At 48.9% G+C, this 16727-nt stretch overlaps 1 protein-coding gene across 1 annotated transcript in view; it reads right to left on the bottom strand.

Annotated features, from left to right (window-relative positions):
- Positions 1 to 16727, bottom strand: part of SHROOM3 (shroom family member 3) — a 297082-nt gene that overhangs the window by 172644 nt on the left and 107711 nt on the right. Inside the window, 1 exon segment of the mRNA XM_045997798.1 lies at positions 16300 to 16454. Within this exon segment, the coding sequence (XP_045853754.1) occupies positions 16300 to 16454 (155 nt within the window).

The raw sequence follows: 16727 nt of genomic DNA on the forward strand, positions 1-16727 counted from the left end.
TCCTCAAGGTTCATCCACGCGGTAGCAGGCACAGGATTTCCATCCTTCCTAAGGCTGCAAATTCCTTGTTTTTGACTGCAAAGCATTTCAAGTGTATCCAGCGAGTTAATAAATCAACTAGATGGAGAGGGCGTACGTGGCCTGTTTAGTAAGACTTCGGGCTTGGAAACCATAAGCAAGGGAGTGAGCAAATTCACGGACATCCTTAAGGCTGGATTCTTCACGGCGCAGCAGAATCCCCTGGAAAGCTGCCAAACCACCCACTGCGGGGCCCAAACCCTGAATATCGGACACGGTAGAGTCGTACCTAGAGTCGGGCCCAGGAATTTGCATTTCACAGGAGTTCCCAGTCAGGGACCGCTCTTTCGAGAACCACTGTAACCTATCCAGGGTTCTTTCTGGAAGATTCCAATGGCAAATATGTCCTATAGGGCAAGGAAAATGCCCGTCCCACCCAAGCCAGGCGGCGTGCAGTCAGAGAAGAAGGCAGGCACAGAGCAGAGCAGGAGTAGTGAGCGAGCGTGGTCCTTGTCATTCCGGGGAAAGGTGGGAACGTGGGGAAGAGCAGCGGCCAGTGACAGGACAAAGCTTTCAGGGAGAAGCCTGGCTTCACCTCTCTGGCCTCAGGGAGAAGAGGACAAGCCTGTGGTAAACGAGGGACACTTAGGGAGTCGGGGAATCTAGGCTGCGTTACTCCCTCTGAGACTCAGGGAGAGGTCCTGAGAGCCAGGCCTGGCCCATCTCGATTTTGGTCCACACGAGATGCCAGCAGACGTGGAGAGAACAGCCGTGATGATGTGCGACGGTCCTGGGGCAGGGCCCGGGCCAGGCGTGGCTGAGATGGACAACTCTGCGGATACCGTGTCTGAAGGGAGAGGGGGACCGGGGGAGCCCGAATCTGCCGGGGGAGGCTGCTAGGGGTCCCCAAGGGCATGACCCAGGCCAACCCTGGACAGTGACCGAGCTCAGCAGTGGGTGCCAGCAATGACAAGGGAGACCAAGGACAGAGTCAAGACACCACGGGACAGTGCCCTCAAGGACCTGCTCTCACCACTGCCCCAGACCTCCCAGCACTATGCCGGCAAAGCGGCAGGCAGTGGAGACTAAGGACATCTGAGAACAGGAGCAAAGCATGTTAAGAGACTGAGAATTACCTCAAGGGACTATTCAGACGATTAGACCAGGCTCGCTTCTAACCTGGCTGGGGTCGAGATGGCTCTGTTTCCCTGCTACCCGGCAGGCGGGAGTTAGTGAGGAAGACCAGACTAGGTTCAGAGTACAGAACCCATGTTCGCGTCTATATATCTAAGTTATCATGTGACCGGGATTGTTAGACAAAATCAGGGATGCACTTTCCCGGAGAAATTGTTATCTGAAATTCAACTAGAACGCACATCCTGTATTGGGATTTGCTCAATGTGTCAGCCTTCGACGTGACCCACTACTGGGCGTGCCCACGTGGGGACAACCTACGAAGGGGCAAATCCATACCTGAAACATACCAACCGCTTTCTTTTCACCATATTCGAACATGATTGTCACATCTGGATTGTCGCCACACCTCTGCCGGATGATTTGCTAAATCGTGGAAGGGGCATTTCAACTACACGTCAGGATATCTGAGGTATCCCTCACCCTGGTGTATCCCTAACCCTCATCTCCTGGGCCCACCGTCTCTGGCCACACCTCCGAGCTGGGCCAGCCACGCGGGCTGACATGGCCAAGTTCAGCGTTTTAGAGGTCACCGTCTGCCCGTGACTCAGAGGCTCCTAATGACCCAAGACCCACACATTTGTCTCAGATAAAACACCATATCGTTGACCTGCAAAACTGATGAATATGAATTTGAATACTAGTTTGTGAATACTAGTTTTCACGACTAGTACAAATCCTAGCGTTACTATTGCCCTTTTATTAGTGTGAGATTATATTGTTCTCCACAGACTGCAGGTGTCCTTAGCCATGTCTTTGGAGCTCAGGAAGTCACTCCCAAGCAAGGTTCTGAGGAAGCAAGAGATGGAAGGTAAGTTTGACTGAGGAACCACCCAGGAAAGAGACAGGTGTGGAGGAACAATTCCTAGGAGAGACAAAATGTGGGACAGATGGGGTCTTGAAGCGGAGAGAATCAGGGAGATTCATTAGGGTGCCGGCAAGAACAGGGCACACAGAGAAAAGTCCTCTCCTCCGGAAGCTGGATCAGGCTCTGTGGAGTCAGTCTGCAATGGACGGGGGCTGCTGGGGCTGTGGGAAAGTCCTCAGAAACCCAGCCCTTATACCCCCGCTTCATTTATTGAGCATCTACTATGTGGGAGGGAAGTGATACACTCTGAGCGTTCTCTTACAAAATCGTGAATGTTCCAACATTTCTACCTTCGTCCACTATCACCACCACTGACAAACCACAGAACAAATCATGACTGGGATCCAGGGCTTCGGTGTGTTTTGTTTTGTTCTGGGGAAAATAGAGAACGACGGGCTGTACTGATTCCCCCATAACCACGAAACCCTCAGTCCCTTCTCCCTTCTTGCTGTGCTGTTTCTGCTGTTTCTGTTTTGATTGGCACGTGGACTTGCTCATGACAAGTCCGACAAGATGGGAGGGTTAATTTATTTAAGGGAATGAGAGTCAACACTGCAGGGAAAGTAAAAGGCTCCGGTCTGTAACTGTCTTTAGAGCAAAACAAATAGGAGCACTGGCAGAACCCAACTGTGGTCACCAATGCTGTTTTGGGGGTTTGAGCAGTCACAGAAAACCAGCTCCTCTGAGTTTCCACTGACTTGGAAGTTTGGGCTTCTGTGTCCGATGGACTGGGGTTCAAACCCACACTTCGTAGACGTGCCCCCCCACCCCCCGCCCTGCCCTGGCCAGCTGCGCTATGGAAAGTCTGGTTCCTCACCGACTACAGCAATAACAAAACTAACACCTATTTCAGAGGTTGTTGTAAGAATTAAATGTGAGGATGAAATGCTTGGAATGCCTAAAGCCAACAGGTGAGAGCTCCCCAGAATTATTTATCTAAATGCAGTGGTGAACTCATGAAACCGAATTGATTCCTAGAGATAAAATCCTACATTTGATCTGAATTAAGCCACTTCTTCTGAACCTACTATGAATCTTAGAAAAGTGACTGCCCCGTTGGTCCAGTTCAACAGCCTCATGTAAATTCAGTATCAAGCGTCCCCACTCTTTTATCCTCTTAATGTTAGAATGTTAGTCCTAAGAAAATGATTCTAATACTACCCACATTGTCTGCATTTAGGGGACAGGACAGGGGTGTCCATGACCTATAACACAAAAAGAAAAGGCCTCTTCCTATTGGAGGGCTGTTCTGAAAAAGTCAAGCATAAGTCAGAACATTTTATCGAAAGGCCTCAAAATTAAATTTGCAGGGTGCCTGGGTGGCTCAGTGGGTTAAAACCTCTGCCTTCAGCTCAGGTCATGATCTCAAGGTCCTGGGATCAAGCTCTGCATTGGGCTGTCTGCTCAGCAGGGAGCCTGCTTTCTCCTCTCTCTCTGCCTGCCTCTCTGCCTACTTGTGATCTCTGCCTGTCAAATAAATAAATAAAATCTTTAAAAAAATTTTTTTTTCCACTAAACAATGCCTTGGAAACACACACTCGCAAAGAGGAAACAATGCTAGACCGATGAAACAGAATGAAGCAAAACACAGTGGGTCTTAAATTCCTGAATGTGAATTTATCTATCTGTTTGTTAGTATCTCGCAGAAGGACCTGGAGTTTTTGACCTCTGCCCTGACTTTGAGACAGTGATGGAAAGGGGATGAGAAACCAAGGAGCAAAGGTTGAACGGGCCCTTCATGCAAGCACCGCTGGTCTCAGTGGGGACGCGGCTCAGTGTGCAACGCCAGCGGGCTGCCCTTCTGGGATCTACTCACTGCAAGTTCCCGCAGGCCGATGTGGATCCTCAGGCCTCACCAAGTCAGTGCCGTTGTTACGAAGGTGTGCGCTGTGAAACTGTGTAAACAGAGTGACGCGAGGCCATTCCTGCCTAGTGACCTGGACCAGAAAGCTCTATTTTTAGAAACAGCTACAAGCTGCTATGCCCTTGGAAAGAAGGCCAGCCGCACCCTATTGCTGTTTTGGAACATTTCTGTGCCTTTGGGTTGTGCTCCAAAATATTTGTGACAAAGTAAAGAGGAGAACCATCCCCAGTGTCTCAAGCTGGAAATCTGAATTTTGAATTTTGCTTGTACATCCTGAGAAAGAAGAGGCATGAAGCGGGCCTTTCGTTTCGAGGAAATTGACACGGATCCCATCTTGGGGGGTTTCTGTGGGCCAAAGAGACAAGGAAGGATCCATAGGAATGCCCCAACCCAGCCAGGGGAAGACCGTGGCACACCTCTGAGCAGGGCGGGCTACGTGCCTCAGTGGACCTTCTAATCACTTGGCCAGCTTGTTGCAGAGCGGGCGCGCCCTCCCCCACCCCGGGCTGGTTTAGGAAGAGCCGATCACCACCCAGCGGCTACTGGGCATAGCTTTGTTTTCATCTCACAGCGACTCAGTGAGCACATGTCATGGGCCAGGAGCCATTCCGGGCACTGGGACACCGAACGGAATGCCTACCGGTTTGGAGTTTCTTTCCTAATGAAGGAAAGCAGATGTGAGTGTATGTCTCCTCGGTAGGAAAAACCAAAACAAAACAAGGAGTGTTGGGGATACAGCAGGGAAGGGGCTGCTGCGGGTTTCAGTGGGCTGCACGGGGAAGGATGGCATTTGAGCAAATACCTAAAGGAACTCAGGGAGCAAGTCAAAAGGGTATAATGGATAAAAAATGTTCATTTTTTTAAATTAAAGTGTATTTTTTAAAAACTTAACATGCAACCGCTAGTGACAAAACAATGACTGTTTCGCCCCTTGCTCCTTTAAGCTATGCAGGTGAAGACGAAAGGGTTTGACAATGTCTCGCCCCCAAGCTAAAGTCATGAAAGACTGAGGCACCCAGGCCTTGCTCTGGGGGCCCCCCCGCTTCTGTACCAGCAATGGAGAACAATGGCTGATTCCCAAGAGACCCCTTTAAAGAAACATTCCAAGGAATCCTTTTAAAATGCTCCCTCGAACCACAGTGTTCATGAAAACAATATAGCGACCTTCCTACCTAAACAATAAGCTCACTCACCGAGCACCCGTCCCCCCGGGATAATTTCCCAGCCCCTACCCACGAAGCAAACAGCGACACGAGTTTGACACCAGCACAAGGGGGAGTGGAAAATTGCGTTTCTCAAATGCACTGGCAAACTGTTGTTCAGGGGTCCCCTAAACAACACAGGGCTTAGGGGTGTCCCACCCCCGCACAAAAATCTGCGTATAATGTTTGACTCCCCCAGAACATAACTACTTAATAGCTCAGAGCCTATGGTCGAACGGAAGCCTTACTGATAGCAGCGTATTGATGTATTTTGTACATGTATTAGAAACTGTATTGTTACAATAAAGTAAGCTAGAGAAAAGAAATACGGGAATCCTCAGGAAAATACATATAACATTGTACTGTTTTTATTGGAAAAAATCCACGTGTGAGTGAGTGGACCTGAGCAGTTCGACCCTGTGTTGCGCAAGGGTCGACCATGCAAAGAAGCAGCCCCGCAGCTGGTGAGGAGAGAGCAGGCCTCTGGTCCCACGAGGCAACTGAACCAACGTTTTAGGACCGAGAGGCAAAGGCGCAGAGAGGCTGGTCTTAGAGGCGTCATTTTACTCGGGACTCACGAGGGTCTTCAAAGCTGTCACATGCGAGGACCCCAGACGCAACAGAATCAGGAGACCGATGGTACCAAATACATAGTTGGGGTCACCACTTTAATTCGCGGTGGTCAAAGAAAAAGAAGCTTAGGGGTCGTCTCGACTCAGCCAGAGCCAGACCCGGCCGCTTTCTCTGCCTTCGGAAGGCTAAGGGTCTGCACAGGGCTCTGGATGCTTCCAGACCTGTATTGGAAGCTTCCTCTCAGGACTCTAGTAGGACACCTGTGATCTTAGAGCCATTATCATTAAGTAAGACTCAAAAATACATAATCTAGAAGAAAAGTGGACAGTAAAAATCGTGGAATTGTCCAGAACAGGGCAAAACCGTCAGGACATCCCAAGCTCTGATTTTCCACTGAGGACATGCGCAGTGTCTTGAACAGCGGGCGGCATTTAACCGTTCTCTCCCGAAACCATTTCTCTACCCCTCCCTCCCAAGAAGTCTGGGACTTGTGCTGTGGCTTTATGAGATATGACTTTTTTTTTTTTAAGATTTTATTTATTTATTTGACGGACAGAGATCACAAGTAGGCAGAGAGACAGGCAGAGAGAGGAGGACGCAGGCTCCCCGCTGAGCAGAGAGCCCGATGCGGGGCGCGATCCCAGGACCCTGAGATCATGACCCGAGCCAAAGGCAGTGGCTTAACCCACTGAGCCACCCAGGTGCTCCCGAGGTGTGATTTTTTAAACACCAGGACTGACAAAGGACGTGAATACACCGCGAGGACAGACAGCCGCTCACGTGCTTGTTCCAATCTAGGACCTCTTGACATTGTCTTCACGTCGCATGAGTAAGTTCAATGGCATTGAGCAAGCCATCTTTCACAGCTTGTTTCCCGGGGGCACCGGCCAGAAATGACATGCAGAGGGAACGCGCCGACTGAGGCAAGGTGGGTGTGGTTTTACCCGCTCAGAACAGCTGGGTGGCCCCCGCACCTGCTGGCGACCATGAACTCCCGATGCAACGGCAGCTGGTAACAGCTCAGGTCACAGACATTCGGGCGGAGGGGGGGAGGTGGGGGGCAGTGCAGACCAAGCGATGCCCACCGACAACCCCTCCCCTGCCCACACCCCTTATCAGTAGCAACATTTCTTAATGAGCTTTTCACAAAATTCTGCCTCCATATAGCAATAATGAGAAACAGGCCTCCCAGAAATGCCCGAGCGGGAGCCACTGGGTGTGGGGAGCGGGGGCGGGGCAGCTCTTCTCCAGCAGGCCTGGGGGGGTCCTAGGCAGTCCTGACTTCTCTGAAGCAGGTGTCTTTGTGTCTGCTCTGTGGTTTTCCCTGCCACGAACAAGGCTCTGGCCTGCTCCCTGCCTCTCCTGGTTTGCCTTCCTGGCTCTCCTCCGGCTTCTACCGTAATATCCCCATCCCCTCTGCAAGTCTTTCTTCTGCCTCTTAGTTCCTACCTCCGCGTGGCTTCCCTGTATCACCTTGATTTACGGCTCTGACCAGTGGTTCTCAAACTTTACTGCATGACAGAATCACCCAAGCAGCTTTAAAAGTGCCCACTGGCAGGTTACACCGTCTACCAACGGAATCAGAACTCGGGAGATGGGACCCCCGCGTTGGCTGGTCTGTTTTTAACTTCCTCCATAAATCCCAGTGGGTAGCCACGTTGGAGAAGCCGCAGCTCGAGGCCATTTCGATTCGAGGGTGCAGAATGAAACAGGTTTGGTTCATATTCTAAATCAGAATCATCCAAACACATCTGTTCAAGCTGGTGTGCCCACGTTTGGGGCCAGGGGAGAGGATGCCGGCGTAACTTCTGAGCGACGTCAGTGCTCAGACTTCATATCCCTTGTAAAGGCTCAGATATTTGCGGGCCATTCTTTAATGGCTGGGCTTGGAGGGGTGACTCCTGCTTGCAATACATTTGTTCGAAGTTAAACCGTGTTATCCCAAGAATGAAACCGGGGCTTTCATCATCAAGGCCCCTTCGCTGGGAGACAGCGCAGCCTTCCTTTGCACGCGGGCCAGCACTCACCGCATAGCCAGTGAGTGTATGTAACCCCCTGAATAAAAATAGTGGTTAGCATCATGGCAGCAGAAAAATATGTCCCTTTCTCATAGCAGTAGGGGAGCCTCATGGCATACCTCTCAGGAAACCCAATAATGTGTTCCATGAATTTTCCATGGGCAGGAGCAACTGGTTAGGAAATCAGATACGAGACTTCTAGACAGTGACATTCAAGACGAGGACTCCAGGGGAGCCCAAACCGGCCTGAGTGTGGTCCCAGCAGGGTTGAAATACCCCCTCACAGCATACTGAGTGAATTCCCGCGATGCCAGGCCTCTCGGAACAGTTTCTGGGGCTCGAAGGCCATCGCAGCTGGCTCCTTGCCTTCCTCGCCACCAGTTGCTCAAGTGGAAAAAAATGTCTAAGGGGTGAGTTCCCGCAGTTCTCAATTTATACTGATTCCCCATGTGGGAAGTCTCAGCAGGGCCCCGGCTGGGTTGCAAACCGGATTCCAGCCTGGGGTCTGCACTCCCATCCCGGCCATGCGCCTCCCCTTTGCTCAAATTCCGCATTGCCTAGGGCAGGTGAGGGATGGGTGAGGGGCAACGGGGTGGGGCAGGGACGACAAGGACAAGACGGTCATCGCGAGCGTTAGGGGGCATGTGCAGCTGGGAGATACAGAAGGAGACGGGACAAGCTTCCAACACGGAAGTCACCAGGGCGCTACTGCCTGCCGTCCTCGGGCCGCTCTGGCTCCGTGCGTCCCTCACAGGGCACAGGTGTCACAGACCCGCTTCCGGCACCTGCGGGAGGACTCGGCCCCCCCCGCATAGCCCGCAGTCCCTTTTTATATCTTGAGAGGCAGTTCACGGGACTTACACAAATCTTTCTCGTTCGGCTTCTGCGTCCAGGTGAGGCGAGGGAAGCCCCGTGTGTTACGCAACAGGCGAGTCCCTGGAGCTTCAGGAACAGTTTCTCAATTGTCTCTCCAAGGTCGTTGCTTCCAATGGTCCTCAACTACCACCTGCCCATGGGAGAGTTCTCCTGTGGCAAAATTTTCCCAAAGGCCACACTCTGTGCTGTGTAAAGAACGTTACGTTTTCCAATCACGCTCGGCCTGTGCCACGTGTGCCGGTATACGCCAAGCAATTAAGTCCACGGAGCGAAGTTTCACCAGGAGGCGAAAGCCAGTCCGCAGCCTGACGGTCCTCTTCGGTAGCTCAGCCTCCCACCAATGAGCTACGGCTTGTTTCAGAATCAGAACAAAAGGTGGTCTCAAAAAAAAAAAAAAAAAAAAAAAAATCCCATTCTGAACTTGACCCTCTTTGATACTGCCCTTTAGAACGAAATTTCCTTTTAGCAAAATCGATATAATCAGAAACCTTAAAACTCATATGTTCTCATTTGTGCAAATAAGTGTGTGCACGAAATAGAACTACTAAAGGAGGATGCAGTCGGGTACATTTTCATGAGCTAAGATAATACAATACATACTCCTCAAGGAATCGTGGTTTAAAATTTTATCACAGTAAACCATTTGCAAACACACTGTCTTATTTCATCCTTATAGCAACCGAGCAGGGAAGATAATATCACTGTTTTCCATTTTAAGAAGAAACATAGTCTCAGAGAGATTGATTTGTGCCCAGGATACCACGGTCGGACCACAGCAGAGATGGGGTTGGAATCCCAATGACAGGAGCCCCTTGGGCATGTGGCTTACCATTTCATATCTAAGCACTGGCACCTTGGTGCTGGCATAATCTGGTTTAGAGATCGTCAGTTTATAAGGAAAAAACAGACGCTTTTTATGCTCCAGAAAAGTTCAACCTACCATTCACACTTTGTTGCTTTGACAATAGGGAGTTCTGTTCAGTTTACTCTGTAAAGCTCTTAATAAATTCTCTCTTTAAACTGCTTTAAAATAGTTCAAAAGGGACACCAGGTGGTTAATCAGAGTAAGTTGCTTTAAGAATATAGATGCTTTTTAAGGGAATGGACTCCGGCAGGTGGTAGGGAAGAGAGCAGAGATGGGATAGTTTGGGGGAGGTAAGGAGTGGATAGCGATAATATCCAAGAAATTATTTTCTTTTATAAGCTGTAACCATGAGTTGAAAACAACTGATTTGCAAAATCCTTTTTTTTAAATTAAAAGTTAATAGCACTAATACTTAAATTCGTGCTATTAAGGCTTTTAAAGGGGCCTTAAAATGCATTCTGTTCATTACCAGATACTTCTTTTGACATCACTGATTTGCAAATCCTAAGTGAGCTGTAGTCTCACAACTCAACCTAGACATAAAAAAGTCACAGTAGCAAATGTGTGAGCCACCCCCCCATTCCATTCCAATAATGTCATCCGTTTATAAAAAGAACCGTTCTGCCAACCCTCAGATATGTGGGATGGGTTTTTGCGGGGAGTGTGAGCCTGACGGTGGCGGTAAACTTAATTTCATTGCCCTTTTCGTTAGAGGGAGGAAGCAATCATAAAGCAACAAATAGTTTTATTTCCAGAGGCTGATGAGGACCGTCAGGTCAGCTGGAGGCACAAAGCAGTGACAGGCATGTGCTGTGAACCCCCAAGGGAAGTTCAAGGTCAGTGGGAATCACTTCTTCATTTGATAATTTCCCCTGGATGAGTTAAAAATCAGTTTAAGGGATTTTTCTAGTTTTGGGGTTTTTCTAGTTTTGGGTTTTTTTGTATTTTTTTTTTTTTTTTTTTTAAGCATCACACATATTTCTAAACGGAGAAGGCAGTGAGTAGAAACATTAGTTCACGACTTGAAGTGCTAAGAGGCCCCAAGACCTGTATTCTCAGAGAACGAGGTTCTCACTTAGGCTATGAGCACTTGGCCTTGAGCAAGTCACTCCCCGTCTATGGACGCAGGACTCTCATTTCTTCCCCCAGACAGAGCCAAAGACCAGAAAGTGACAAAACCTAGAGGCTCACTTCGGCCCCACTACACACGGCAGTTCCCATATGTTGGGCAGATGCTTACTCATTACTAATGACTTCACTAATCACCCCCCCCTTTCTCTTCGGTCTCTCTTTTCCCAGAAAATGTGATCACCTCCTGCTTCTTTCTCACACACAGTCAAATTAAAATTAAAAAATTAAATTAAAACAAAAATACACGTTCCCTTCCAACACTGTCAACTCAGAATAAGTGAATGGGAAAGGGAAATGATATATCAAATTTGCACAAATGCTGGGAAGCTTTAGGAGTAAGATTTCATTCTAAAAAAGGGACTCACTTTCCAACACCCTCTGCAGACTGTTCTGAATTGGAACACGGCCCAGAAAGACCGTTTCCCACCCACAGTCCTCCCATCAACTGGGCCCTCCAATCGTACGCTGTGTTCTAGAGATTAAAGTAGACTTCTCACAGAGGTTACTTGCTTAACAAATATGCATTACATTTTTAGGAGAACTCATCACCATGCTGTATATATGAATTTCTCGTTTAATTCTCACCGTCCTCAGATAGATTGAATGACCTGCCCCGGGTCGCCGAGCTAGTACTAAAGCCATCAGACTTCATGTCCAGGCAGCCTCAAACCAGGCAGTCTCTCCCATAAAGAATGGAATCTGACTTTGGTGTGGCTGCGGGGGGCCCTACATGATGAGCCTTGCAAAACAAAGATAAAACACCATGAAACACACCCCAGAACTTTTCTTAGCTACACCGGCCAACAAACCATTGATACCAAGTTTAGCAATAGGATGATTCTGGGCAAAATAACATCTTGATGCCAAATGTCGGGAGGTTGGATTTGCCAAGAAAAATGGGGGTTGTGGGGGTGAGCAGAATTGGGATTACAGCTCCATCCGTCACAATGCCATTCTGATTACCCAGTTCAAGATGGACATCCAAGTCCTAGCTCAGGGCAAGAACAGGAGTTTATTTATTTATTTATTTTTAAAGATTTTATTTATGTATTTGACAGACAGAGATCACAAGTAGGTAGAGGCAGGCAGAGAGAGAGGGGGGAAGCAGGCTCCCTGATGAGCAGAGAGGCCGATGCGGGGCTCCATCCCAGGACCCTGGGATCATGACCTGAGCCGAAGGCAGAGGCTTCACCCACTGAGCCACCCAGGCGCCCCAAGAACAGGAGTTTAGATGAACACCCAGCAATTAACCCTAATAGTCTATACTGAAGTGAAACTGTCACTTCTTCTTTTTTTTTTTTTTTCATTTAAATTTGAGGTTATTTGCAAACAACAGGGTGTAGTCCCTGTGTTAAAAGCACCTGGCATCACCCTCAGGAATGTGAAACTTAAAGACCTTTTCCTTTGTTTCCATTTTAACAGTTACTTGCATCTAAGACTTGTATTTCACACGTAGCTGCCAGATAAAGTCTCTACTGATGTTAGAGTTTGGAGTATTGACTCTTAATTGTGTACATGTCTGTTTTCCTGATTTAAATCCATGGTACCATCCTTGCATTCCACAAAGGTTTTCCTTCTTCAAGTTTCCTTTAGCTAGAAGATGTTCGTTTTCCTTTTGGAAGGTCTTTTCTTCGGCTACTTCTTATTTTATCATTCTTCTCCATTCATCCATCACTAACGGTAGACCTTCCCTCTCTGTATACCCAGCATCCAACATCCCACATTCTCTGCTCCCGCAGCGGGCACACTGCCCCTTCACTCCCTCTTCCTGGAGGACTCAGCTCTGCCTTCTTCATGGGTCAGCAGATCTCGTAAGGTCTTTGACCCGCAGCTCACTTGACACTCTGCATTTCTCTTGTCACTGTCGCCTTTAAAGAAAGTGTTTCTACTTTTGATTGTTTTTGGTCACTGGGTAAGACGCCCTCAAAACTTATACAAACACTTCCCTGCTCTACGTTCTTGGCATTTTTAATGATGGATGGGCGGTGTTGCCCTCACCCTCCCAAAACTAACTTTATGGGGTCGGGGGGAGGCGGGTATACCTAGAGCCGCTGAAATGTAAATTTTCACTACACAAATGATTTCTCTGGAAAACAGACCCTCCAGTTATGTTTCCAGGAAGCCACCTCAAGTTTGTTTTTTTTTTTTAAATACAGAGATCACTTAGGGAAAAAAAGAAGATTAACGAGTGAAATACACAAGTCACTGTATCATGAATAAGTAGGAGGAAAGGAGGGGCGCCTCTGTGGCTCAGTCTTTAAACATCTGCCTTTAGCTCAGGTCTTGATCCCAGGGTCTTGGGACCTAGTCCTACTCCCCCTGCTGTGCCTCTCTCTCTCTGTCAAACAAACAAAAAAGTAGAAGGAAAAGAAATCTCAGGACCTGACGTGGGCCTAGGTAGAAAGACAAGACTTCTCAAGAAAACAGCTCTACTCAATACAAAGCCAGATTAATCCAGAGCAAAAGGGCTTGCTTCTACCCAGTTCTCTGAAAGGTCAGGGACAAATGTCCATCCTTGTCTACCAAGGCAAGTTTATAATCCCCATCTCTCAGTCGGTGTGAGAAGTAAAGACAGCCTCCTTTTCCTCAAACTCCGAGAGTTCCACTATAAAAATCAACACATAATAGATGAGGTAAGACATATTCAAAAGGCATCTTAGAGGCAAAATGTTTCCCACACCAAAAGCAGGGACAGCAAGGACTCTTCAATAACCTTATCGATCACATTAGCATATCTAAAGAAAGAATGTGTCAATCAGAAAGGGGATATGGTGCAGGGTGGGGGGGGGCCCACACAGGGAAGAAACAAGACTGGAGAGTATGGCTTAGGCAGCAGGACTCCCTGCCCTCAGGAGGGGAAAGAGTCCCCACTCACCAGAGCATCTGGGCCACCAGGCAGATGTGTCCCTAGTGGAAACGGGGCCAACTGGCCTTCAGAGTGGGGCCTCAGCCCCACTCCCTTCCCTCTGAAGGAGGTCACCAGGCACAACCTGACCTCATTATCATCAGACTTCTTACTTAGTTTTCCTGTCAGGTAAGGTACACTGCTTCTTGGACCACTTGGGATACCTGTTCCATTCAGAGTCACCTTTATCAAAATGAGTGCGTACATTGACATTATGGCAAGTACCCTTCAATTTTTTGTGGGTTTGGGTAATGTAAGTGAACATTCCTAAATTTCATGAGCTCCTGGGCACTGTCATGACTAGTTCTGTGCCAGTAAGCTTGGGGACCAGCCCCTTAATGATAGTAAATTCACCAAGGGAATAAGGGAGGGATCGTGGTGGAGAGGAGCATCTCTTGACAACCAGGCCATCAGCATCTTGACAATCAGGCCATCAGCACTTTTGGCCCAATGGCAGTACTCCTCCGTGTTGCCACGTGCCCCTCTAACCCAATCCAGAATAATAATGATCAAATATTACACGTCTACTGTGTCCTTGTTCTTTGTTCATTAAATCCATATAATGCCCTTTTGTGGTAAGAATTATTATTTCTATTTTATAAATGAAAAAATTGAGGCTTAGAGAGGTCCAAGGTCACACAACTTGCAAATGACAAGGCCAGACGTCCACCCCGGGACTGTCTCCTGTTCTGCTAGAAGCGATTCAGATCTTATGCCATCATCAGCTGGAAGGCAGGACAGAAGGCCAGCATGACTACTTGTCATGGCCAGAAACAGAGGCGTCCTCTCCAGAAGCCAATCTACCACTAGAGGCCCATCAAAACAAATCGCGAGTACAAACTCCACTATCCCTCCGCCAACAGATAAATGCCAGTGTTCTAAAGTCGGGCTTCGGCTGCCAACGCCAAAGCGAGTCCAAAAACTTCAGCACTCTTTTGTACACAGGGAATAGGCCTCGTAGTTCTGTGACTTCCTACACACCTGCTTGAGAAATCAACCACTATGTTTAGGACGACTATTCGCTCTAGTCAAATCGTGGCCCATAAGGAATGGGCCTGTGCCTAGAGCTGGCGGATAATATATCAAGAAAAGCAGCTCCTATTGTTACCAAGTAGCTACCAGGAAGATGTACAGGATTTCATCTCATCTTTCCAGTCACCCTGTAAAGTAGATATTTAAAGATGAGGAAACAATCTTCAGTGAGGTTAGGTAAGTTGCCCAAGGTCACACAGCTAGACAACCCTGGAATGAGATCAGCTCTGGATCTGGGCCCGATCGAACTCTCTGTTTCAAGCCACTCTCCATCCCTGACCACCAGAGAAGCAGCGTGTGGCTAGACAGTTCTGAAGACAAGCCAGACACAGCCCAACACTGAGGAGAGTCTCCAGAGCCTGGGGACGTGGTAAGACCACACCGAGGGCTGTGTTTTTGTGGTTGGGAGGAGCTGAGGTCCCCTCAGCAAGGGCTCACTCGGGAAAGTTTGAGGAATGCATGAATGTAGGAGTGATGGTCCCATAAGAGAGTTTCTTATGAGTGATGAAAAAATCACGCTATTTTCATATCCTGAAAATAGCATGGCTTGATGGATGACTCCCTCTAGGGGAGTTCTAGCCAACGTGAACATTCTCAAATGTTATAACATTTAGTTGCCATGTAAGGCAGCCAAAACCTGATTAGTGAAGAAATATCTAAATAAGAAAATTGTGCAGGCCTAGGGCTTAGTAGGTCAAGGTAATGACTCTCAAGTGGCGGATGAAGCGGAACCAAGCATATCTACATTCTCTTCTGGTCCTTCCACTTACCAGCTCTGCTACCTTCAGCCATTTCGGCAGCCTCTTGCCTGTAAGTGGGGACGCGATAGCGATCTCTCCAGATTCTTGTGAGCTTAAATGAGCTAGCACATGGAAAATACCGGAGCAGTGCTTGGTTTGTAACAGTGCTAAAAAAATGTTTTTTAACTCCTTTACGCTTTTTTTAAAAAAAGATTTTATTTATTTGACAGACAGAGATCACAACCAGGCAGAGAGGCAGGCAGAGAGAGAAGGAAACAGGCTCCCTGCTGAGCAAAGAGCACGACCGGGGCTCGATCCCAGGACCCTGAGACCATGACCTGAGCCGAAGGCAGAGGCTTTACCCCACCGAGCCATCCAGGTGCCCCTCCTTTACCCTTTTTATAAATAATTTCCTCTGCCAGGATGCAGGTTTCCCCGGGAGTAGGACATCAGCCACTTGAGGCATTACACCCAATCACAACCCAAACCTTTTCCAAGAGCTACCAGGGTCACCACCAGGAAAACAAGACAAAGCAAACAAAAGAAGGAATGTGCTTGTCTGGATGACCGCTGCTGCTGCTGCTGCGGTGTAGGTGAGGCTAGTGGAATGCCACCTTAGCCCCAAGCCAACTGCTTCCTCTAGTTCCGCAAGGAGACAAGGCTTCACAGAGCTCCGACCACATCTGGGATCAGTCGCTTTTCATTACACCCAGAAATTCAGAAAGTACCGTGAGGCAGAGCCATGCCAAGCCCAATACCCGCTGGGAAAGCCAGCGTTTCAAAAGAAAGTGGTGTCTGAAACGTCTTCACTCAACCTCCTCCTCACATGCCGCAGGAAGGATAGGGGAAAAACCAGGGCAGGGCAGCGGGGAGGTGGGGAGGCAGAAGGATCCACACAGGGAGATTTAGAGAACAAGTTACTGATCCCAGCTGTTCCCAGGACATGGAGCAGGGGGGAGAGGGGGGTTGGTTTGCTGGTGTCGGAGGGAGAGTGGAGGCACCGCACAGCCTACCTGCGTACCACCAGCCTGAGGGTCTTGTAGGATCCTTTCACCAGGGAAACGGCCTCCCTCCGGGAGCTGCTCAGCACAACCTCGTTGATGTGCACCACCTCGTCCCCGGCCCGCAGTCTGGAGCTCACCAAGTCCGCTTTGCCCCCTTCTTCGATCTGCTCAGAGAGAGGAGAGAGCCCTGGGTAAGCTGCTCCAGGCCCCACTGGATGTCTGCAGAGCCCGACGGACCGGTTATGACCACGCCCCACTGGCAGACAACCCGAGGGTATGGTGGGGAGAAGGCAGGGACTGCCTCCTGTTTTCCACGCCCTCAAGCACCCAGCACCCTGCCTGCCCTCAGAGCGTGCTCAGAAACATTAGCTGAAGGGGTGAAGGATCTCACTTTCCATCCACGACCCTCTATGCCATTCCGCTCACCACCCGCCCTT

The sequence above is a fragment of the Meles meles genome, chromosome 2 (assembly GCF_922984935.1).
Source record: "Meles meles chromosome 2, mMelMel3.1 paternal haplotype, whole genome shotgun sequence".
Lineage (NCBI taxonomy): Eukaryota > Metazoa > Chordata > Mammalia > Carnivora > Mustelidae > Meles > Meles meles.